General features: G+C 40.0%; 1 protein-coding gene across 2 annotated transcripts in view; it reads left to right on the top strand.

Moving 5' to 3' along the window:
- Positions 1–25,607, top strand: part of GlyRS (glycine--tRNA ligase) — a 615,776-nt gene that overhangs the window by 125,113 nt on the left and 465,056 nt on the right. For both annotated transcript variants that reach the window (XM_067126048.1, XM_067126050.1), the window contains exons 3-4: positions 13,412–13,535; positions 22,379–22,554. In XM_067126048.1, coding sequence (XP_066982149.1) covers positions 13,412–13,535; positions 22,379–22,554 — 300 coding nt within the window. The remainder of the gene's footprint in view (positions 1–13,411; positions 13,536–22,378; positions 22,555–25,607) is intronic.

The raw sequence follows: 25,607 nt of genomic DNA on the forward strand, positions 1-25,607 counted from the left end.
AGGGCGCTGGACACTAAAACTCCTCAAACGTAACTCGGCCCTGCCGGCGTGTCTTCTTCCGCTGGGTGATCTCTTCTTGGGTGGGCTCATGACTCGTCGTAATCATGGGCACGACTCGGACCCCCTTCCAACAGATGACGAAGACATCTACCTTCCGCCGCCACTCTGTCTCCTCTTGCAAGATGTTGCGGGTGGCTAGCAAACCTCTTGAGGACATTCGGGGCCCCACGCACGAACCGAAGGGTACCACTGACGTGCACACCTGCTTCATACAGTTCCTGGGCCAGGGATACCGAGTTATAATAATTATCCATAAACAGGTGGTATCCTGGTTACGGAAACGATTCACAAGACTGAAGACAGTGTCACGAGCGTGAGAAGACCCCAGAATACACCAAGAAGTCCACGACGTATCCAGTGTTGGCTTCCGTAATAAAAAATAACTTTACACCATATTTCTTTGGCTTCTTGGGGTTGTACACTTTTATACTTAGACGCCCTTTGTGTGGCATCATACCCTCATCCAAAGAAAGGTTCTTGGAAGGAACCACGAGAGTCTGGCACCGTTCACGAATGAACTCCAACACTGGACGGACTAAGATGATGCGGTCGGGGTTATTCCGGGGTATAGCCCTTCGGTTGAAGGCATTGAAATACCTGTCCAACGCCAGGAAACTATCACGGGACATAATGCCGGCCACATTGGGCATACTTAAAAAAAAATTCCGCCTCCAATATTGCCTGATGTCGGCAGCAGGCATCATTCCAAAGAATATTTGGAGCCCCAAAAATGTGCTATGTCCGTGAGGTTGCAGCCCGCCAGTGGTGCGACAACGTCGTCTGCAATTCCTCATGGCAGTACCGGCGTAATCTGCCGTCTCGCAACCAGGAATTCCAGCAATTCCCGCGCCAGGAAAAGCTGAATGAACCCCAGTGCCGTGAGAGGCACAGGGACGGTCAGTCCAGGTACTGCCGTGAATGGGTGCATGTTAGGTGGGGTGGGGTCCTCCAACCACCCATCATCACTTTCGGACGAACGGCCTTCACCCGAGCTGCCGCGACGTTGCGACCTTCTACGGGTTTGCGCTCGCGCACGTGCACGGGCACATCTTCACACTCCCACACTCCCAGCTGGGCCGTCTCCTTCACTTTCGCCATCACTTTCGGTATCGTCCCCACCAGCCACAATCGGGGCATCCTCCTCCTCCTCCATCTCACTTTCTCCCTCATAAGCACTAAAACCACTAAATTCTAGTTCGCTTTCCTCCTGTGGATCCCGTATGGACATTGGGGGCAAATACTTGTCATCGCTGACATCAGGCGTGATGTCCTCATCGCTAGATGACCAGCTACCACCGAAATCAGGACTTCCCACCTGCTCTCGATCGAGCTCCGACAAGTACTCGTCTATGTCCTTCTGTTGGAGGCCTCCCAAATGTTTTCGGATGCCCCTCAGGACACCCTGATGCTTCCTAGGGGTCGTAAAAGGAACGGGATGTGGTCCTTGGTCGCCATAGGTCACACGTGGGCAAACAACACGCCGCTGAGAAGCTGGGTCACTTTGGTTGCTGGGTCCTTCTCCAGCATCCCAGTCTAAAACTCGCCTCACACGCTCACTTCCAACAGGCAGTATGCGCCTTTCACGGTCCTGACGCCTTTGTGGCATCTCTGCAAATGTTCTGTTGCAGCACGAATACGCTAACACTCGCAAAGTTCAACAAAACATGTCTGCGTCAAAATATCGCTCCCGCAAGGTGCTGCTCTGATGCTCTCTTGCGAGATGGGAACTTCGCGCATGCGGCGTCTGGGTGACGCTCAGAAACAAAACAACAGCTGGATCCGTGAACTCCCAGCATCCGCCCGTAGCGGGATTTGAAATCTTCCGCAAACTAGGCCTATAATTATTTTTCCGCGAATATTTAAAAAAGCATTTTCAGTCGGCGTTTTAAGCGTCCACTCGGCATTCGACAGACAATTTTGGACGACGTTTAAAACGTCCAACAGGCGTTTAAGGGTTAAGAGCTGCGTGTTCCAAACGTACCAATGAGTTATCATGGTGGAAGTGGGTAATGCCGAAGCTAAGTATAATTTCCCTGCTCTCGATGGGTAAATAAGCACTGCAGAATCGGCATTAACTTACACCTCTCTTGATGGCTGAGTGGGTAGACTGTCGACTGGAGTCGTTGGAAGGTAACTGTGTCGAGGGATCGAGACCCGACATGACCCGATCCAGTTATCACTTATAATTCTCCTTCAGTGATGATTCAACATCAGGGATATTCCCGAAGTAAAGTAGTGTGATTTGGATATTAAACAACATTTGTAACTTCATGATTGTATATAAATCATAATGTGATAAAAATTTCATATATATATATATAAACACAGTATATACAGGCAGTCCCTGGTTATCGGCGGGGTTCCGTTCCCAATGGCGTGACAATAACCGAAAATTGCTGCTAACCGAAAATCGGCGATAATAGCACTGATCCCTGGTTAATGGTGCTGATAACCAGTTAGCAGCGCCGATAACTGTCGATCAGCACCACGATAGAGGCGATCGGCGCCGATAACCAGTTATCAGCGACGAAAATCTGGTTGTCATCGTCGCTAGACAAGCCTTCATTTTATAAAAATGTCATACTTTTGAGTTACGCTGATAAATGTGCATATTTTGCCAACAATAATAAGAGCCTTTTCCTCCAACCTGATATAAGTACAAAACTTAATTCTACCATGCATGGGCATTGTTCACCTAAGTTTATGTACGTATGAAATTATATTTCCGTATCTTGTCCTGCCTCGCACATGACCAGAAAAGGGTAATGTTTGTTTGGCTTGATAGCCACATGGGTTTGTTGTGTCTGGCTCAGTTACTGATAGTTCAAGGTTGTCTGGTACACACACTTGGCTCAGAGGACAATGGCTGGTGTAGAGATTTGCCCGAGACGACCACACGCTTATGAAAACATATTATGTTGCTTAAGGCGTATTTAGAGGAACCCAATTATAAAATGTTCTCTTAGGCTTTACGAAAATTAAGCAAAACAAAAGATGAACACAAATACACGCAAAAAAAAACTAAAAAAAGAGGTTCCTTAAGTTTATGAATGAAATAGTGGGTGATTACTGAATGGAAACGCTGTGTGTTAAATAGAATTTATCGTGTATGTTGCTGTACAGAGGAATTTATGCAAATGCAAATAGGAAGCACGTTTATTTGCTCGTGGCTTGATAAGGTTTTACTCCTTTTGTGAGTTTTACTCTATGATGAAATTTGCCTAATGGATTTCTAACTGCTATGAGATAGAGATAGAGAGAGAGAGAGAACTTCAACAATACAAAATTTGCCAGATGACCCATGTGGGTTCTAACATGTGCCTAGCTAAAATTCCAAGACGACAAATTGTGTGGATAACACAAGGAAAAAATACGTGCACTCATTCCTTTTTTTCTTTGTTACAATACTTTGTAATTCACTAGTTTGCGTATGTGAAGAACATGCAATCCCTCATGCAGTAGTTGCCAGAAGCTTGTGTAACAGATACTAACTCTCTCTTCTCGATAAATGGGTTGCATGCACGTGCCTAATGTTTCCCTGTTGATATTTTCAGTCACAATTTCACTTCCTATCCTAACATAAAAATAAAAATAGGATACCTCTGTACTCACTATGTGGAACTCCTTGACTGTGTGCTTATGAATTTTTATGCTAATTTTCGTTTCTTGTCTCACATCCAGGCTTAGCTTGGCTATTCACTGATAACTGCAAGTTGCAAGGGGGCAAAGGTTCAGTCTGCAACATTGCAGTTTTCCAAGATCTAAGGCCAAAAGGTTGCCATTTTTACTATTTTACCTGGGGAAATGCTTATCATGAGCCAGTTACAGACTAAATGAATGGTGTAGTTAGTTACCTCTATATTTTTTCTAGCATTTGAATGCTGTTGATTCAGGTAATTGTAAAAAACAAAAGGGGGAATGTAACTGACCTGAGGGCTCTACTCACAAGGCAGTTGTAAGTAAACATGTTATAGCAAGTTTAAGATTACCTATATTTACTTTAAATAAACAATCAGAAGATAAAATGAGCTGAGCAGGCAGGTAAGGCCTGAGAGATTAATTATAACTAGGAGCACTTGAAGGTGTATCCATCTCTGTGACGATGCTGGTAAGGGACATCGTGGGCTCATGACAGGCAAGGCACAATCAAGGGAGAATTCCACGGCTAATGATCCCTCTGTAAACGGAGAGATTTATGAATTAAAGCCCAATAAGGACACAATAAAATATGTATAGGACAAAGGTGGTGCACGGAGGGTACCAAGGATGCTTTGAACACAGGAGTTTATGTAATTATTCAAACACTGGAATTTACATAACACTGCACTAACAAGGTGAGGTTAATATGGAAATACTGGGACTTAGAAATGAAATAGGACGTTCAGTATGAGAATTAAAACAGTGTGACAATGAAAAGATCCTTTGCAACAGATCACTTTACCTTTTAGAAGAGGTGGCTTCAGCTTGGGTAAGGCAGCAGAGGAGGGCTAAAGGGCTTCACTGGTAAGAATACTAAGGCCCTACAAGGTGGGACCACGTGGTAGGGGCATGGCACTCTGAAGGAGACGGGAATGCAAAGGGAAGGCTGGCAACTCACTCGCGTCCAGACAGATATGTCTCTAACTACTCGTTCCTTCGGTCAGGCCTTTTAAGACCTCGGGTCAGGGATTATGATGCTTCCTTGTGCAGATGGGTTTAGTGTCATTCCTCTGTGCATGCGCACCATTTGAATCGGGGTCGCCGCATGGTGAGTCAGTTCAGGTGTTTGCATCTCTCTCTCTCTCTCTCTCTCTCTCTCTCTCTCTCTCTCTCTCTCTCTCTCTCTCTCTCTCTCTCTCTCTCTTCTGCCTCCAGCCAGACTTAATCTCCTCACAGCCTTGTGTTCTGAAACAAAGGCTTCCCAACAGTCACATGTTCAAAAAGAGAAAGTGGGGAGGTAAACAGTGCAATTAACAGGTTTTAATGAGGGTCCAATATTCCTTTTGCCCCATCCTTGTCAGGCTTGAAATTGATCAGGTAGCTTGGATGCTTGGGAAGATGATGTAGCAACACACACACACACACATACATATACTGTCATGCCCGACATATTATTTTCCCTTCTTAACTGCATATTTCCTCTAAGCTACCGAAACAGTCGTCCACAGCGTCTCTTCCGTCATCGGCCGCTTACAAGTCTGTTATTTTGAAGGGAATTATATTAAGATAATTATATCTCTCAGAAAGGCATAATGGAGACAAACTGGTAGTTTTCTTTACTTTAATGATGAAAGTTAACTACAAACTTAAGTACAGTTTACGGTTACAGTTACTATCTTGAAATCACTCTTGCTAGACAGTTCAGTTAAGTATGTTTGGGAACACGAAAGCAAAGGGAAGTTATGTCTTCCCTTCTGGGTGGACAGAGACTCGAATGCCCTTCTTCTGGCTTCTGGCTTCTCTGGAACCCCTGGGTTTTCTTGTTATCTCCAACTCCTCCCATTTCAGCTCCCCATTGGAAGATTTTATCTGTAAGGCCTCCCCTCGAACAGTTGATTGGGAAGGACGTTGGTGGGTGTTGTTAAAATCTCTCCGTAGAGGATTTGATTGGATCGTTATATTCAGAATCTCGGTGATCACCATTATTTATATCTGGGTCATTTCTTTCTTCGGAGTATATAATTTCTTGATGTGCACATCTTGGTTTTCTATTCTGTAATTGTGGGAATTCCTCTTTTCTATCCTTTTCCATTTTATCTTGATTGTTCTCTTGATGGTAATTTATTTTATGTATGTCTTTCTCGCTTGTCGAAGTCGTCTCAGACAAATTGATCAGATTTGGGTGAAACTTTTCTTCTTCAGGCGTAAAGCATACACTCCTTTGATTATCCTGTTTCAGGCTAATTCTTCCTTCTCTGCAGTCCAGGATGATTCCACATCTCTTCATTAGATTAAATGAGAACAATACTTGTGCTGGGAAAAATCTGTCTTCTAGAACTATAAAACTTTCAACAGATTTATATAACGAAATGTCTATTTTTAAGTTCACATTTCCTAAACTTTTAATGTTTACCCGCTACTCCCTTTATTATTCTGCTTTGACCCTGAATTAGCATTTCTGTAATATCTAAGTATTTGGTTAATGTGTGTTTATCAATTGTGATTACAGTATTACCTTAATCCATAAGCACAGTACATATCTTTTTATCTATGGGAACTTTAATGATAGGTAAATCCTTTCTGGTTATTTCTTCTTCATCCATGGAAAATACTGTTTCCTTACTCTGCAAATAGGAAAATGTGGATGAACCTTCACTCCCCCTTTTTGCTAATTCTTCTGTTTTTAGATTATCTTCTTGAAGGGACTTTCCTGCTGTCTTATGTGTATGGATAATTTGTCATTGACTTGAAGACTTATTTGATGTTGAGCGATTGCTGCTTAATTCAACTACTACTTTATTTCCTTCTTGATTTCCAAACCAGCAACTCATGGTTAAATGTCCTACTTTCTTGCAAATCGTGCAGATCCTAGGCCTTCTGCACTCGTTTGTAGATTATTTGTATGTTTTCACAGGCTGTCTTTGGTCTCGCTCCTTTAGCGGAATAATTCACCTGGGTTGAATTATTTGTTTTTGAGTGTTGACCATATTTATAAGGTTTGGGAAGACCATTCTTTGTTTGATTATGTCTTCCTTTCTGGTTTGGATTCCATTTTCTTTTAGTATTTTGGGGATATTTTCCTTGAAAGGTAGTTGGTCTATTCCCAACTTGTCTAGAATTTTCATAGAACTTACTATTCATTTTAAAAGTAGGATTATTATTTCTGCCTTTCCTTTCATTTTGTGCTTCTGTTGTTCCTACAAATTCCTTGGAGGGATCTATCTCTTTCTTTTGTATTATTTCTCTCATCATTTTCAATGTTTGAAGGTTGTCTTTCTTTGGATCAATTTTTCTTTTTCTGAAAGCCTTCTTTTCCTCTTCTCCAAGGGCATTATATATTGTTCCAAATGACAAGTAATTCAAAACATGTCTTAGATCAAGTAAATTATTGACATTATCACCAAACTGTGTCTTATTTCCTAGGGTAATGACTGTTTTCTTTAAGTCTTCTGTTATTTTATCTGTTGCATTCTCAACACTTGCATACAGATTAGCTATTGTTTTATATTGTGGGTTAAGGAATCGAGTTATGTTATATAAACTGTCAGTCTTATTTACTGGTTCCCCAGAGTGATAAATAAATTTCTTTGAATTCCACATAGTTATTAAGTTTGCTAAAACTTGTGGAATTCAGAGTTTTGTGGGCGTCACCATGTTCAGTTATTTTAGCTCTTTCATCTGTTATTCCCCCTGAAGTTATGCAGCTATCTGCATCTGCGAGCCAGTGATTTACTGTATAAGATTCGAGTCAACTTTTGTCAGGATTTGAATCATCCACCTGCCCACAGAAGCATGTGGCTGTTGTTATTACTGCTGCTTGATTCATATTGCGATATTGGAATAATAGTAGTATTATTAGTATTGTTACTATTATTATTACTGTTAGTATTATTAGAATTATTAACACTATTTTGGCTCTGGGTAGTTGTGTTATTATTGTTAGTATTTCTTTGCACTGAAGTTGAGTGGGAAATTAGTCTTGGAATTCGGCTACGTCTGAGTGTCGATGGTCTTAAATTGCATGGTGAATGGCTGTGTTCAGTAATTCGTCAAAAACTCTTTGCATTTTTTTTAATTACTCAGATTGAGTATCTCATTTGTGTATCTATAAAAAAAAATTTTATACTATGCACAAAAATTTTATTCTATGCACACAATACCATAAAATAAAAGAAACTATCAAAATATAACAGTAAAAAAAATTAAATTCTTAAACTGAGTTCAAGTGCACAAGTAAAATAAATCCTTCAAAGTAATCAGTCAATTACACATAAAAAAAAATTGTATGTGAAAATGGGCATCATATCATCAAAAAAATTTCTATCGCAATGAGTACACAAAATTGCATATAATTACTCAAAATATTTATCACCAACTGAGTGAAAAAATATCAGTATTTCCCTATCTAAATTAGTTACTAAACAAATAATTAACATAGAGTAATAGTGGTGATTACACAAAAAAAAAAATTAATTCACTAGAGAGTGTTTTCTTAATTTTCAATTTGATAAAGAGATGTTAAATAATCTTCACTCTATATAACTTTAAAAATTCTTCACTGCTTCACACATTTCACACATTTAAAGAGAGAACAGTAATCTCATTTTCTCTAACTTATAGGTTGTTGTTATTGCGAAGTCTGATTGTTTGTTTTTCAATTTCGAATTTTGTACAAACACACACTGCGTTGTTTCTGATTACAATTTAGCGATAGTTTAAACTACTCGCTGCTTGTTGTTGCTCTCGATGTTTTGTCTCACTTTGTTGTCGTTAATCGTTCTGTGTTTTGCTTCTTGATGCACCAATACTGTTTATTTTCACTTCTGTTTGACTTGCTCTGTTGCAGGATTTTATTTGTTCATATAAGTTTTATTTGCCTTCGTCAAAATCTTAAGTTTCTTTTGTAGATTTTCGTTTCACTTAATTAAGTAATTGCACTGATATTTCTGTTAGTGTCTGTTTGTTTCCTTCTGGATCCAATTTAGCTGCCACCAATTTATGTTGTGCCTGACATATTATTTTCCCTTCTTACCTGCATATTTCTTCTAAATTACACGAAACAGTGTCCACAGCCTCACGCTTGTAGTCTGTTATTTTGAAGGGAATTATATTAAGATAATTATATCTCTCAGAAAGGTGTAATGGAGACAAACTGGTAGTTTTCTTTACTTTAATGATGAAAGTTAACTACAAACTTGAGTATAATTTACTGGTTCACAGTCACTATCTTGAAACCACTCTTGCTAGACAGTTCAGTTAAGTATGTTTGGGAACACGAAAGCAAAGGGAAGTTATGTCTTCCCTTCTGGGTGGACAGAGACTCGAATGCCCTTCTTCTGGCTTCTGGCTTTTCTGGAACCCCTGGGTTTTTCTTGTTATCTCCAACTCCTCGGTTTCAGCTCCCCATTGGAAGATTTTATCTGTAAGGCCTCCCGACTTAAACAGTTGATTGGGAAGGACGTTGGTGGGTGTTGTTAAAATCTCTGTCAGAGAGCTTGGATTTGATTGAAATGATCTTAGGAGGAGTGTAAAAGACTCCTCCTAGAATGTTTGATTGGAGAGGTGTTGAACTGCATCACTTTGCCCAGCCCCAGTTCCATGGAATTTCCATGAAAACCTTATTGACCTCTGCGGGGTTATAGATCTGGCTGGAATGTTAGCTTCTGACAAGGTGCTGAGTGATCCTGAGTCAGCTAAATCATGAGGCCACAGTTTCCAGATTTTAACGATTTTCCTTGGACGGAATAACTGCTCACTGTTTTAAGTTCATGCAAGACGGTTTGAATGTTTATTTATTCACCACTTCTAGTCTTGCAGTACATAACAACCAAGGCTTAATTGTTGTTCTCTCTCTCTCTTCTCTCTCTTTATTTCTTTATATTTCTTATATAATTTTTTCCTCATACTGCTACATTATATATATATATATATATTATATATATATATATATATATATATATATATATATATATATATATATATATATATATATATATATATATATATATATCACACCTGGTTATTACACAAATAATAATACAAAAGTTACCTCACTTTGACCAGATACTTGAAACCTCATAACAAATATGTTATAACTGAATATCTAAAGGTACAGTGATCCCATAAAACTTACTTATCACTTGAGAAAATCCATGTATCTTTATCAAGTTATGGGTGAGGTAACAACAAGTTATAAACAGACTAGTGGAAAATGGGTATCACTTCAACAAACACTATAACTGTTTCTCTGGTTCTATTTTACCTAGAAAAGTCTCAGGTAAACAAACAGATATATCACTTGTACACATTCATTAATTTCTCTAATTACTGGTGGTCAAAATGAAACGCTGTGTTTTTTAGACCTTGTTTTAAACAAACAGGTTTATTTCTAAGTTCAAAAGTTATATGCAGAGTTCACAATCTCAAAAAGATTTACCATTAATTGATAACAGTGTAAGATTTAAGTATTTCTTAATCAAGTTTAATTCACAAAACTTTAATTTATTAAGAAAGCAATTTGGTTAAGTAAGATTCAAACCATTAACTATCACTCAAGTTTTAAACATATACCTGATTAATTACACTCAAGATGAATGTTCACCAAAATATTACTGACTGGAATCTACATAAATATTTTCTGAAATCTCAATAATAAGTATGCACTAACAAAATGGTAAGTAATCACCAGCACAAAGCTTTGTAAAATAGTAATTATAAAATTAGAGTAATACGATAGCACAGACATATAAGAATGAAATATGCAAAAATGGAAATATACCAATAGCCATTTCTAAGACAAAAATATGTTTAAAGATTATATCAATTTTTCAAAAGATTACCTTCACTTTTAAAAAAGGTTAAACATACATCTTTCTAAGACTTTCTCAAAGACAACACTGCCAAATCACAATGACATACACAATGTTATATAATTAGCAGCAAGACACATTAGAACTCACAATAAGAGATATGTTCATCTCTTATCAAAATAATAATTCTCTTTTGCCTAGAACATCACTTCAACTCTTAACATAATAAAACCAGTAATCATCTCTAGGTGGTACACTATTACACACTTTACACAATGCTTGCACAAAATAATATCTCAGATCACCTCTTACAAAATGAACACACTTCTTGGGTGAGTTTAACAAAACTTTTACAAACAGGAAAGCAATCGGCATAACACCCTTATATATATGAATGGTATTATGGAGAGAGAGAGAGAGAGAGAGATGCTTATCCCAGGGACCCCTTTTTCTGACTGTGTGACTCTGGATCATCACTGCACTGTTAACTCCAAACCCTCCCAGAATACATGATACATAAAGTATACATACAGGTATACATGTGTGGTATACATACAGGGACTCTAAAGCTCAGAAGGAAATATGTCAGGGCTCTTATCTCTATGATGGACATTTATTGGACATCAATTGAACAATTTGAACAAACAGAAGGAAGTGCTTTTGGACCCAAAACTGGTCGGCTGTCAACATGTCAACTTCAACTACCTTACTCATTCTCTCTTTCTCAGATTATGAAAACATAATAAGCATAGACACAGCTGATAACCTCAGAATAGGCACACACAATAAATGCATAACAGGCAATTTGCCAATTGGCTGTCAACTCATCATAATAAGTCAAGAGGGCTCTTTGCCTTCCTCCAAACACGACTTCGTTCTCCCCAAACAACTGAGTAAACACAGGATGTACCTAAGTGATCTGTTAAGAATCTTACTTATCTCTCTCTCTTCACGGCCTGTTACGAATTCAAGTTCATAACTACCATTATACAATGTTATATACTGCACCATACATTAAACAAATGGAAAAAACATATCAAGACACTTTAAGATTACATGATACACAAATTAGCTGTAAGAAAAGACTTTTTAAAATTACATCTTCACAATAAATGACAAATCTGCAAGCAAAACATCAAAATTTTCACAAAGATACATATAATATTTGTAGAATGGTTTTATATTATAACATCTTATAATAATATATATATATATATATATGTATATATATATATATATATATATATATATGTATATTGTATGGTATGGGGCAATCTCATATATATATATATATATATATATATATATTATATATATATATATATATATATATATATGTCCATATATATATATATATATATATATATATATATATATATATATATATATATATATATATATCAGTTGTCCTTGCCATATTGTAGTTCAACATCCTGGTCTCATTGCAGTGTGGAATTTTAAATTAATTAATATATCTAAATTTGTATTTGGGATTTTTTGCTATATCTCAGGATTTTGCAGTATTTATTTTTATTTTTATTCTTGTGGTAAGATAAGCATTTTCTAGCCTAAAATTTTTATTTTCATCTCTAAATACAATATGATAAAAAATTTACTAATTTTCAAATGTTAATGTTATGTAAACAGCAAAAAATATATAGAATACTAAATTGAAATCCTTTCCACAAAATCACAAAACAGCTTACCAAATACAAAACAGAGGTAAAATATTTCTTGACTCTTCTCTCTCTCTCTCTCTCTCTCTCTAATCTCTACTGTATTTCAATAAAACTCGTCTCTAAAAATCTAATATATGTAAAAAAAACCATTGTCCCGACATCTGTGACTGTTTTTAATGTAGGTTCGTGTTGCCATATTTTTTTTTCTCTCTGATTTACTGTTTGTGCTTGAGTACAAGTTTAGTAGTTGACTCTATGATTATCACAGTATACAAGAGAATATTTCATCACTGTTGATGTTTCATCTCTAATCACCATAAAAATATTTAAAATCCGAATTCCGTAAGTAAGCAACTCAAGGACTGTATACTGTCTCATCCCCAGCTTGTCAAGTCAAGACTTAGTCAAGTCCCAAGCTACTATGTTGATACTTCGTTTATGTGTAGTAAACACACACACACACACACACACACACACACACACACAACACACACACACACACACACACTCTCTCTCTCTCTCTCTCTCTCTCTCTCTCTCTCTCTCTCTCTCTAGGGGAAAATATGAATTACTGTATCATAAACTTTTATGTACAAAATTAAAAATAGTAATTCCATTAATAAATTTGTTTCTTTTAGCAACTATAAAATTATTTTCCTAATTCTTTAGGTTGTAGTGAGCAGCTTCATCCAGCTGATTTTCAGAACATAAACATTACAAATGCGGGACGATTGTTTTTTTATGCATATTACGATGATAACAGATCAAAATAGTTATATAGTATACTAAATGGATTCTGTAAGTGAAATAACATATTAATGTGTTTGCATTAATATTACTTTATATGAAAATTAGTAAATCATTGTAACATGTACTACATACACAAAGAATTTTTATCACTGTTGATGCTCTGTTCCTTTAATAGGAAGTGTTTATAATGGTGTGGGAAGGGTCAATAACAGTGTGGGAAAGGTTTATAAGAGTGTGGGGAGGGTTTATAAAGACTTGAAATATATACATATACTGTACAGTAAGTAATAAGATAAATATAAGGTCACTACTTCGCGGATTTTTGCCTATTGCGGAGGGTTCTAAAACCTAACCCCCCATGATAGATGAGGGGCAACTGTATATATACAATTAATATATATACACAGTTTATAGATTTTAATCACTTATGTGTCTAACCAGGATACTATAGTATTATTGTTTTTATTTTTTCAGGAACTTGAAGATATGACACTGAAGTTGTACCCTCAAGACTTTTTTGACCGGGCCAAAATGAATGATCTTATCAAACGAAGATTTTTTTATGATAATTCATTTGCTATATATGGCGGGATCACAGGTTTGTAGATGAATGTTAGTTACACTTCACTAAAAGTTCATGCTCTTGGTTCTAGGTTTTCAATTGTTTTATGCAGCACAGGCTGTCTCCAGTTATTGGCAGTCCAGTTTTACTGCACTTGTCTAGTGACGATGATAACTAGATTTTTGGCACCGATATGCGCCGATCTCCAGTTATTGGCACAGATCCCTGGTTATCGGCGCGGTCCCCCAGTTATCGCCGCCAATAACCAGGTATCAGCGCCAATAACCAAGAATAACAATCATGAGATATTATGAGAGACACACACACACACAGGCGGTGAATGATCTGGATTAAACACTGCTAACTGAAAATCAGCAGTGGAATTTAAAATGACCAGCTTATTGTGCCATGGAGTGAGATCAGTATAAAAATCCAGGTAAAGGCATCACAAGACAAGTGCTGTTAACCGATGCTGCTGGTAGGTGGGGACTGCCTATAAAATTGACATGTACCAGATATCACTTAGTATTTAAAACATCTGAAACATTGCCGCTATTTACAAAAGTGTCAGGATTTTCAAATGAGTCAAAACGGGGTTTTAGAGTTAGCTCACATGAAGCAGAAAGAAAGTTTTTTCAAAAAATCAGAAGCAACGCTTAGTTTTTAAGATTAAGAATTCATTTATAGCCCCTTTTTTTCTCATTGCCTGAAGTTTAGTATGCAATCATCATAAATGAAAAAAAATATCATTATCATAAATAAATATTGGAATATATGACAGCGCAAAAAAAAATTTCATTATAATTGTATACAAATTGCACTGAGCAAAACAGTTGAAGCTAATGAGTTATTTTTTTCATTGTATTGTACACTAAATTACCTGATGATTTTGGTGTATAACAAATTCTCGGAAAAATGATAAATGCAACACAGAGAAAATGTTATCACAAATGATGCATGAATTTGAATCCAAAGCAGACATTTTTTTTAGAAAATTCACCATAAATCAAAATATTGTGCTAGATGACTTCCCGTTTGTTGCAAAATGAAGGTAAATGATTGAATATTACTAAAATATAAGAGGTTTCGGCTTACAATTGCATTTTTGACCATTTCCTAATTAACTTGAATTGAAGGTTGAAATTTCAGCATTTACCCTGGTTTATATGAAAATAGTTCAAAACTTATAAAAGCTACAACAATGAATTATTTTTGTTGTATTCTAGCATGAAATTAACGCACATTTTCATATAAAACTTTATGTTTGCTAATACAAAGCGGTGCAAAAATTACAACAAACGTGACTAAAGAATTTCTGAGATTTTCAGCAGTTAGAAAGTTTACGGAGGTAAGGAAAAAGATTTTTCAAAAATTCACCATAAATCAAAATCCCATTGCTTAGAGACTTTCGTTCATTGAAAAATGAAGGTAAATGATTGAATATTACTAATTTAAAAGTTTTAGCTTACAATTGCATTTTTCACCATTTTGACTCAAACATTGCTGTTGACCAAGGTTGAAACCCCTAAAATCTGATTTTGAAAATATTTCAAAATTTTGAAAGCTACAACCATGAGTTATTTTTTTGAAAATATGTCAAAATTGATAAAAGCTACAACCATTGAGTTATTTTTTGTTGTATTTCTTGTTAATTTTTAATTTTGCATGCAATTTTCATATATAAAACTTTATGTAAAGGCTAATAGAAAATGGATTTGCAAAAAAATTACGACAAAGTGACCGAAAGAAATTTGTTTTGTTCATGAGACTTACCTGCCAGATATATATATAGCTGTAGTCTCTGAAGGTCCGACAGAATTTCAAATTTCGCGGCACACGCAGTGGCCGGACAGGTGGTTAGTACCCATTCCCGCCGCTGGGAGGCGGGTATCAGGAACCATTCCCATTTTCTATTCAGATTTTCTCTGTCGCCGGACTGTCAACACCTGTTGTCAGTTCCTCCGCTTTTGGATTTCAATATTTTGTCATTTGAGTATTTTGGTTGTTTTTGGTATCGACTTGGATCTGTGACTTGGCATACGCTTTTCTGGACTGTTTTTGAATTTGGCTTTTGACTTTTCTTATATAATGTCTTACCTCTAGCTATCGAGTCTGTAGCTTGGGTGGTTGTAAGGTGAGGCTATCGAAGGACTTTGATAGTAGACCCTCACACTTTATGTATGAAATGTAGAGGTGTGGAATGCTCTGTGATAATCGTTGTAATGAATGTGAGGGATTATCTGAGGGGGAATGGAAGAAATATGAAGCCTATATGCTTAAATTGGAGCGTGATAGGGTGAGGAGGTCTTCCTCCAGAGTGCTTCTGTGGTTGGACAGTCAGGGTTTTCTCACGTTAGTAACCCTGTAGCTAAATGTAGTCCTAACCCTTTAGTGTTGCCTTCGGGCCCTGAGGTTGTTGCAGAAAGTAATGCTCTGACTCTAGTTCTTGAGTCTATTCGTGCTCTTGAAAACAAAGTGAATGCAATGCAAGCGCAAAGTGTTAGTGTGTGTTAATCCCCTAGTGTTGTGGAGGGGCGTCAGATCGACCCTATAATGCCTCTAGGCCTGGACCTCTGTCGAACTCCCAAGACAGGGGGAGGGGGCATGTCGAAAGCCGCATGAAGGTTACGGGACTCCCCTCCGATCTGGCGTCCCTTCGGCAGGTCCTGTTGACTCCACCCAGGCTGCCAGGGATCGTGCTCGGCACGCATCCTAAGGAATGCTTCTCGTCCTCCGACATGTCCTCCCCTTGTCGGGTTGGAGCTCTCGGTTGGACTCTCGACCCCTCTTAAGAGAAGCCTGAGAGGAGAGGGCGCTTCACGTCCTCTTCCTCTAGACGTTTGTACTCTTCACCTGAAAGTTGCGTGGAAGTTCCTCTCGGAAGAGAATAAAGTGTTCTTGAATGATCAGTTTGACCCCCTGTCGCGCTAAGAGGGGAGACCTTTTCCATTGGAAAGAAGAAGCCTTCTCTCCTTTTCCTTCTCTCAAATTCAGTCCTTCTGCTAAGAGAGCTGGTTCCCCAACTTGCCAGATTTTGTTGGGCATGCAACAGCAGCTGGATTCTCTCATGAACCTAGGAAGGCCAATCTGCCTGTTAAGAGGCATCTGCCTTGAAGAAGTCTAGGCCTTCCCACTCTCCCGCCGTCGTCTTCGTCTGCTGCTTCTCCGAAGCTTCTCGTCTGTCGCCTAAGTGAAGGTTTTAAAGTCTTCCCTCTCCTTGAAGATTTTGGCCTTTTCTCTTGTCGCGACATGTTCGAGTTTCTAGCGCTTTCGCGCCTCACGCTTCGCGCTCCTCACGCTTCTCGCGCGCCTCACCCTGTGTCTTCGGCGCGCCCAGGGACGCTCGCGCTCTCGCCGTGAAGCCTCTTCGTGCCAGTTCACGGAGATGCGCGCTCACGCCAGGACGCTTCTCGCTCTCCTCGTGTTATCTCTTCTCATCTTGATGTTGCTACCACGCCTGCAGTTTTTCTTGATGACCAACTTCCCGTTTCTTCATGTTGATGTCCTTCTTAGATTTAGCCAGTACTTCCAAGCATATACTAAGTCCCGCTGGCGATACAGAAGATTCGGACTGGCTTCCTCCTGCTCTCCTGATCCTCCAGCTGAGGAAGAAGAACGTTCCACATTTCAGAATGTTTACTAAGAGAAAACAAGTTGACTTCTGCTTCTTCCGGGATTTCAGACTCTGACGTGTCTGTTTCGGAACTATTTATCACTCGGAGACCCACCAGCAAGCGGAAGAACATCCTCTTTCGTCACAGCTGGCTTTGTATGAAGAGAAATCTCTCGTCTTTCTTCCTCTGATTATCAGACTCTGGTTTTTTTTTAAGATCTGTTCAAGACTGAGATTTTCTAGGCCGCTCTCTCTCTCCAAGGGAGACTTCTTTGTCTTTGTCTTTAAGGGGCGTTTTTGGAAAATCGGAAATAAAATTTTCTGGGAAGATATGGGTTTGTCAGTTCCCCTGACTATCTTTCAGAAAAGGGGAAGTTCGCCACAGTTTGTGGTTATAAACAAACTTGTCCTCTATCATAGTCAAATTACATTTTTGGATATAATGAAATGGACCACCATTCAAAGGACTTTTCAAGACAGTGGTAATTTTTTAACTTTTTGACTGGTATCTAATGCGATCGTTCTGCACACTAAGGTGGAATAGTACGCATCCCTAGTTCTATTAGTCTGGGAGCAGTCCAGCGTCAGTCAGTATGGACAAGGCTCAGAGATGGCTCTGAAGATCTGACTTCTCAACCTCAGTCAGCTCTTTTAAAGAAGAGAGCATTGTTCTGCTTCTTTTTGGCGAAGTTATCGGTTTCTCCTGCTCAGAAGGGAGAACTTTTCAGTTTAGCATTTCATAAAAACATCTTCCCCAGACCTTGGTTAACGGCAAGCAAAGCCTTCAGGAGAAGGCCAAAAATATCTCCTTTCCAAAACTAAAGTTATCGACATTCAAACTGCATCTTCTTCATACGCGTCTTCTGTGTCTCATCAGGCTAAAAAAAGCTAAATGTTTGCATGGAGGCTCTTCCACGGGAAGTTTCTCCAAACCCGCACCTCGAGGCAGAGGTTTTCCTAGAGGCAAGGTCGTCCCCAAGAGGGGCAAGTGACTCTTTCTCCTCCAGATGCCCCTTTGCAGCCAGGGCTTCATTTTGCTCAAGCCTGGGAGAGTGAGGGGCAGACTTTGGTCCCTCCTAGTAGTTAGAGAGGATACCTGATTCCCTTCCTGACTCTTCCTCTTTTTTTTTTTTTTCTCCCAAGTGCGCTTCCCTGCCAAACAGAAAATTGTTTGACCTTCTCGACCAAATGTTCGAGAAGAGAGCAGTGGAACAGTCTTAGACTCGGTGTTCCCGGGATTTTACAACAGACTGTTTCTAGTTCCCGAAACATCCAGAAGGCTGGAGACCTGTCTTGACGTCAACAGGCTGAACAACTTTGTCCAGAAGGACAAGTTCAAGATGGAAACCTCTCAGTCAATTTTAGGAGCCTTCATCCCGGGGATTGGATGGTGTCTTTAGATCTTCAAGATGCATACTTCACGCCCCGATTCATCACGTTCGAAGAAGTATCTCCAGTTTTGTCTTGGGGACTAGACTTACCAGTTCAGGGCTCTCTGCTTTGGACTCAGCACAGCGGCCCGAGGGTGTTTACTCTTCTCATGTTAAGAATGGGTCTGGTCGAGATGGTGGTTGCACCAGATCTGTTGGCGTCACATTTTGTCAGGATTTCTCTCATGAAAAACGATTGCAGTTGCATCTGATCCGACTGGTTGATTCTTCAGCACGAAGGTATCTGGAGGACCTTCATTTGACTCTGGATCTAGTGAAGTCCCTGGGACTTCTGGTCTGTGGAAAAATCGCAACTGATCCCCTCACTGTCCATTGTTTATCTGGGGATTCAGATCTATTCAGCGGCTTTTATAGCGTCTCCGTCGCCAGAAAGGCAAGTTCTTTGTTACGAAAAAAGTCGCAGTCTTCTTGGAGAAGGAAACATGCTAGGTGAAGGAATGGATGAGTCTGCTGGGGACCATTTCCTCGCTGGAGAAGTTTGTTTTCTGGGAAGTCTACATCTCAGGCCTCTCCAGTTCTTTCTGTTGGAGAACTGGAAAACAAGGAAGACTTGGAAGAAGAATTGAGGATCCTTCCCTCCATAAAAGGATCTCAAGTGGTGGCTCGATCCTGTGAAGTTGGGGAGAGGGATCTCCTCAAGCTTCTGAGCCCCAACCTAGTGTTGTTTTCCGGACGCTTCTTTGGCGGGTTGGGGGCAACACTGGGAGGGAAGGAAGTGTCAGGAACCTGGAAAGGGCAACAGATTTCCTGGCACATCAACATCAAAGAGTTGGCAGCAATCTTTTAGCCCTCCAAGTCTTGAAGTCTCTAGTTTGCCAATCACGTTGTTCAAGTGAACTCGGACAACACTCGCGGACAGGGCGGAACACACTTGTTCCCTGTTCAGCCTTGCAAGAGAGATTATTCTCCTCTGGGCCAGGCTCGCAAACATTACAATTCTCACAAGTTTTGTTGCAGGGGTAGAGAATGTTCGAGCAGACCTGCTCTGTTGGCGCCATCAACTCCTGCCAACGGAATGGACCCTTCATCAGGAGGTTTGCCAAGATTCTGGAAATTTTGGGGTCGTCATCTTGTGGATCTCTTCACGACCTCAAGAACAGCGAGGCTTCCATCTACTGCTCATCTGTTCTAGACCCAGGGGCAGTGGCGATAGATGCTCTTCTCTGGGATTGGACAGGAATAGATGTTTATGCCTTTTTCCTCCGTTCAAAATTCTGGGAGAAGTCATCGCAAGTTTCGGCCTCTCAAGGAACAAGGATGACGCTCATCCCCCGTTTTGGCCTTCGAACCAATGGTTTTCGGAGTTTCTCTTCTGGTTAGTGGACGTTCCCAGGACCACTACCTTTGAGAGCAGATCTGCTCAAACAACCCACTTCACGAGATACCATCAAAACCTCCCGCTCTGAACCTGACTGCATTCAGACTATCGAGAACTTGGTCAGAGCGAGGGGGTTTTCTGGCCAGAGTGGCACGGGCCATCGCTAGAGCCAGAAGAGTTCTTCATCAAAGTGTATCAAGCGAAGTGGGCAACCTTCAGAGGTTGGTGCAGAAAGAAGGGAGTTTCCTCTTCCTCGACCTCTTTGAGCCAAATAGCTGATTTCCTTCTCTTTTTGAGAGAAAAACTCAGAGTTGGCAGTCCCAACTATCAAGGGTTATCGGAGCATGCTTTCCTCTGTTTTCCGACACAGAGGATTAGCTTTGTCTAATAATAAGGACCTCCACGATCTCTTGAGATCTTTTGAAACATCTAAAGTTCTCAGCCTATTCCCCTACTTGGAATTTGGATGTTGTCCTCAAGTTTTTTGGCCCAGTCCGTTTGAGCCAATTCATTCAGCGTCTCTAAGGGATGTTACTAGAAAGACTGTCTTCCTCATTGCTCTGGCGACGCGAAGAGAGTGAGTGAAGTTCAGGCTTTCAGCCGTCATGTGGGCTTCAAGGGACACAATGCTGTCTGCTTCTTGTCCCCTATTTTCTTGGCTAAGAATGAAAGGCCTTCTAACCCTGGCCTAGATCACTTTGAGATTCAAGGTTTGACTGACCTTAGCTGGACAGAACCTGAGAGAGTTCTGTGCCCAGTTAGAGCGCTAAAGTTTTACCTTAGAAGGACTCAGGACACTCGTGGTCCATTGGACAATTTATGGTGTTCTGTGAAACATCCTGTTAATCCCATGTCGAAGAATGCACTGGCATTCTTCATTAGGAATGTCATTAAGGAGGCTCATTCTTGTTGTGACGACTCCAACTTTAAGTTGTTGAAAGTTAACGCCATGAGGTTAGGGCAGTTGCTACCTCCATGGCTTTCAGAGAAATATGGCGCTCAGTGATATTATCAGTGCCACATTTTGGAGAAGTGAATCAGTGTTTGCCTCACACTCTTGGCAGAGATGTCAAGGTAGCTTATGAAAATTGCTATTCTCTGGGACCTTACGTTGCTGCTGCTACAACCTTGGGGTCAGGTGGTAGCTCTGATCCTATCCTTTAATCCTATTTAGGAGGGGTTTTTAATTGTGTTTTGTTGTGTTTTTTTGGTTGATGGGTCGATTGATGGTGTCAGTCTTCCCAATCTTTTCAAATAAATCTTAAGGTGCTGGTTAGGTGGTTGGTAATGCTCTTTTGTCCTCTTTTATGATCCATGGTCTAGTCACATTGTGGTCACGCCCCGTTGACAGATCATCTAGCAGTCGCCAGCTTTATAGGTCACTACCTTGCTGGGGTCTCTAGTAAAGCAGAAGCAGGCTAGGGTGACAGTAACCACTCAGTCAGCTATGCTATCAGGTAAGGAACCAAAATATTTTATCTCTTAAATTGTTTTCCATTATTCTTAAGCTGTCTCTACCCCCCTCCAAAGGTGGTATTCAGCTATATATATATCTGGCAGGTAAGTCTCATGAACAAAATGATATTTTAATGATAAAATAAAGTTTGTTCATACTTACCTGGCAGATATATATATTCATATTGCCCTCCTCCTCCCCTCAGGAGACAGTGGCGTTAGAAAATCTGAATAGAAAATGGGAATGGTTCCTGATACCCGCCTCCCAGCGGCGGGAATGTGTACTAACCACCTGTCCGGCCACTGCGTGTGCCGCGAAATTTGAAATTCTGTCGGACCTTCAGAGACTACAGCTATATATATATCTGCCAGGTAGTATGAACAAACTTTATTTTATCATTAAAATATCATTTTTCAGCAGAGTTAGCTGCTGCTTTCTTTTGGGGTAAGAAAGAAATTTCGCAAACAGCGCAGCTGGGTCACGCTTGTAAACAAAACAACAGCATGATCCGTGAACTCCCAGCATCCCTCAAGGCGCGTGATTTAAAATTTTTCGCAGCCGAGGCCTATAAGTATTTTTCATGAATATTTAAAAAACTTTATGTAGTTGGCGTATTGACGTCCACTGCAAACAACAGACAATTTTTGTCGACATAAAATACGTCCAGTCGGCGTTAAAGGGTTAAGTTCTTATTTAAACTAATCCTTTACTGTTTTGAAAATATGTAGATGACCTTCTCACAAAAAATCTACATACCTTGTCATTGGATCTCAAATCATTATGCCTACTGAGCACATAACATGAAGAAAATTATATCAGAAAGTATTCATGTTGCCAAGGTTGATTTCAAGTTTTATTTTTTGGTTTTAGTATTTCTGTTTAGTTGTGTCTGAAATAAGGGCTGAGGCTTTTATAGAAATTAGTCTTTTGGATGTGTCTATGTTGATGTTAAAAATGGAAATGTTCAACTTTTTTCCTTGCAAATAATATTGTTATTTTCATGTTGTTATATTGCCTTGACTTAGTAATTTCTGTTTTCAGGCCAGTATGATTACGGTCCATTGGGATGTGATTTGGTTGACAATATGCTCACAGAATGGCAGAAGCATTTTGTTATTCAGGAAAGAATGCTGAAGGTGAATTGTTCAATTCTCACCCCTGAACCCGTTTTGAAGGCCTCTGGCCATGTTGATAAGTTTGCTGACTATATGGTGAAGGTGAGTAAATTGTTTTCAAACCATCCTTGTACATTCAATATTTGCAAAGTATCCTTACGAGAATTTATCAAGATCATGTTTTCCTGAGGGCTACTAATCTCTTGTCCATTCCATTCATTCAGTTAATAAACTTATGTCTGCACCCAATCAGAGGGGAGGAATGGGTACCTGAGTGTAAGGTAGTGGTTAGAGCGTATGAAAATAAATAGCATTGGAATTGGTTAATATTCAACATGTTAATAATTTTTTTCTTGTTTTTTCTAGAGAAACCCATTTAATTCCATGAATTGAGTGAGCTAACATATGGTAAATGTTAGAAGAAACTAGGTCTCTAGAAGGCAAAAAATTATATTGCCACTTTTTTAGAATGTCTGTCTTGCTGCTGCCTTTATATTATATTTTACAATTGTTTTTAAATGCACTGTGCTTTTTTTTTTGCATTTTAATACAAATGAGTAAGTATATTTTCATCCACCAGCACAAGAGGGAGAAGCAGCTTTTCATTTTACCATCAAAATGTCCCTGGGGTATTTAATGGTTAAAGGCATGACAGGTTTACAGTCAAATGTGATCATTGTTCCCTTTTAAAACAATTGGACCATTCGTTAAAGAAAATCACTTTTCATCAAACAAAATTTATTTCAATTGTGGCATGATTACGGACAGTAATAAGTTTTGGAAGAAAATGCAATAAAATATATTTCTGGGCTCGACCTGTGTCACCCGGTGAAATTATCCTTTAGCACATATTTCTAGGTATAAGTATTGCTAAGTATACCAGAGAAAAAGCTAAACACAATGCCAGGGTTACGACCCCCGGATCGAACGCCATTAGATGGTGTCGGTATACACAAAGGGTGAGTGGTTGCCACTACCACAGGCCTCCACCCTATAGAGCTCTCCAATCTCAAAACCCCGAAAAGTGAGGAGCCGTTGCAAACCTCATCCTCTTCTCCCAGCCAACCACCACCCCGACCGCCATCTTGTAAACATTCCAATTTAGCATGCCTTCCGTACACACCGTGTATTTCTTTGGTGCTGTGTTATTTGGTTTTTTGACTGGTTTATCATGTCTTCTCATCAAGAATTTCCACCATCTAAGTTGAGTACCATCTCCTTTTGGTTTTTTCTTACAGAGGCATTTTATTTGACCATTAATATATTGTTTACCAGGTAAATAACGCTATGCAGCCGGACGTGAGCTGCGTCGGCCTCTGCCATGCTTGACCCTCAGTCTTCAGCATGTTATTAGCAGAGAAAGTTGCTGCTAGTTTTTATCCATGCTCCATTCAATTTGAGTCTTATTAGTAGAAATCACCATTTTGCTGGTAGGAGGTTAGGAGCCTGTATCATGACTGATCTAGGCTAGAGATGGAGGTTTTCCCCCTCCCCTTTTCTGATCATATTTTCTCCCTTTTCCCTGGTTCCCTTCCTCTACCAGCGAGTTGGTACATTCTCAGTGGTGGTATTGTTATGCTCATGATCATTTCTGATGTGTACAAAGATGGATGACATGTATATTCTTGGATTAGTTTTATGTGTGATTCGGCATCAGGGTCGGCCATCTTGGGTATCCCCCACTTCCTGTATATCGGTGGTTGTTTGGCCCTCTCTGCCGCTGAATCATTTACGTATTTATAGTATATGTTTTTATGTATATATGTTTTTTATATTTCACACATCGTATGGTAACCCTTTTTATGTCAGTACTCTTGAAGTCAGGTAGTTTTATTTGATTAGGTATATTCTAGCCTAGCCTACTCGGCGTGCCGTAATCAGTTTCGGAGGAGTTAGGCTGGACAGGATAGGGCGCTTACACGATGCTCATGCTTCCTTGCTCTCCTGACCAGGCCGTTTTGAGGTTTTGGAGGAGATGTTTGGTGGTTGAGGAATTCCTTGTTCTCTCTTGGCCCACCTGACCATGCCGTTATGTTTTTGGAGGGTGAGGTTAGGCTAGTGAGGTAGTTGCCCTTCCCCTTAGCCCACCTGACCAGGCCGTGAGGTTTTTGGAGGGTGAGGTTAGAATAGTGAAGGGTCTCCTCAATTCATAGTCTTCCACCTGACCAGGCGGTCGGTTTTGGAGGGTGTGGCTAGGCTTTGCGTGGTTCCTCCCCCCCCTCCCCTGTAGCGCCCATTCTGGCCTTCCTGTCCAAGCCAAAAAGTTTTGGTTTTGGAGGGTGGACTGGGATCGATGGTTGCACAGACCATTTCGTGTGTGTAGCCTAGCCCTTCTTTACCTGATCAGTTAGCTTTTGGCGAGTGACCTAGGCATCTTCCTAGCAGAGGGACACCGATCGCTTACGTTCAGCACCCCGTGGGGAGTTTTCATTAGGCTTCCAGAGGGTGTTACCCACCCGTCTGGTCGCCGTTCGCCGGGTTTCCACCACTCTGCTACCTTTTCCCCTTATCGGGCGGTGTTTCGTTTGTTCGCTTTCCATAGTGTTAGCTGGAGCGTCGAACACGGTCCCAGGGATGCTATCATGACTTCCGCTATGTTCAGTCTCCGCCAGGTTAGTCAGATCTTTTGTTGTTATCGTCCATGTTATCACTCCGGTGGTATGGTATTTGGTTGGTTGGCGCTTTCCACTATCTGGTTTCCGCCCTGGGCGTTGAGAGTTGAGCCATATGCGAACACTCCTCTCCGCCTCTTTTCGCCGTTACCATAATGTGTGACATAATGAGATTTCCGTGGCAAATCATGGCGGTACCATAAGCGCCAGACTATCTTAGAGTACTTATGTTTACATAATTAGTAGTTGACCATTCGTAGCATAACTTATGTTTATTTCTTTGCCAGATTCATTTCGCGGGTTTTATCAGATGACACGCATGTTTCATCACCCATAAATCTGTGTATTAATCTTGTACTGCGGATTTAATTCCGACTTTTGCCTGATGACACATGTTCCATCACCCATATATAGGTTAAGGTATCCCTATTGCCGCCGGACCTCTCGGCGGGCCTTACCTTGCGTTACTCATGTACCGCCTTTCCACTTACAGATGGTACGCTGTCAGGAGCTAGGGTGCACAGCGGTTCTCCAACAACCCTG

The sequence above is a fragment of the Macrobrachium rosenbergii genome, chromosome 23 (assembly GCF_040412425.1).
Source record: "Macrobrachium rosenbergii isolate ZJJX-2024 chromosome 23, ASM4041242v1, whole genome shotgun sequence".
In the NCBI taxonomy this organism is placed as follows: Eukaryota; Metazoa; Arthropoda; class Malacostraca; order Decapoda; family Palaemonidae; genus Macrobrachium; species Macrobrachium rosenbergii.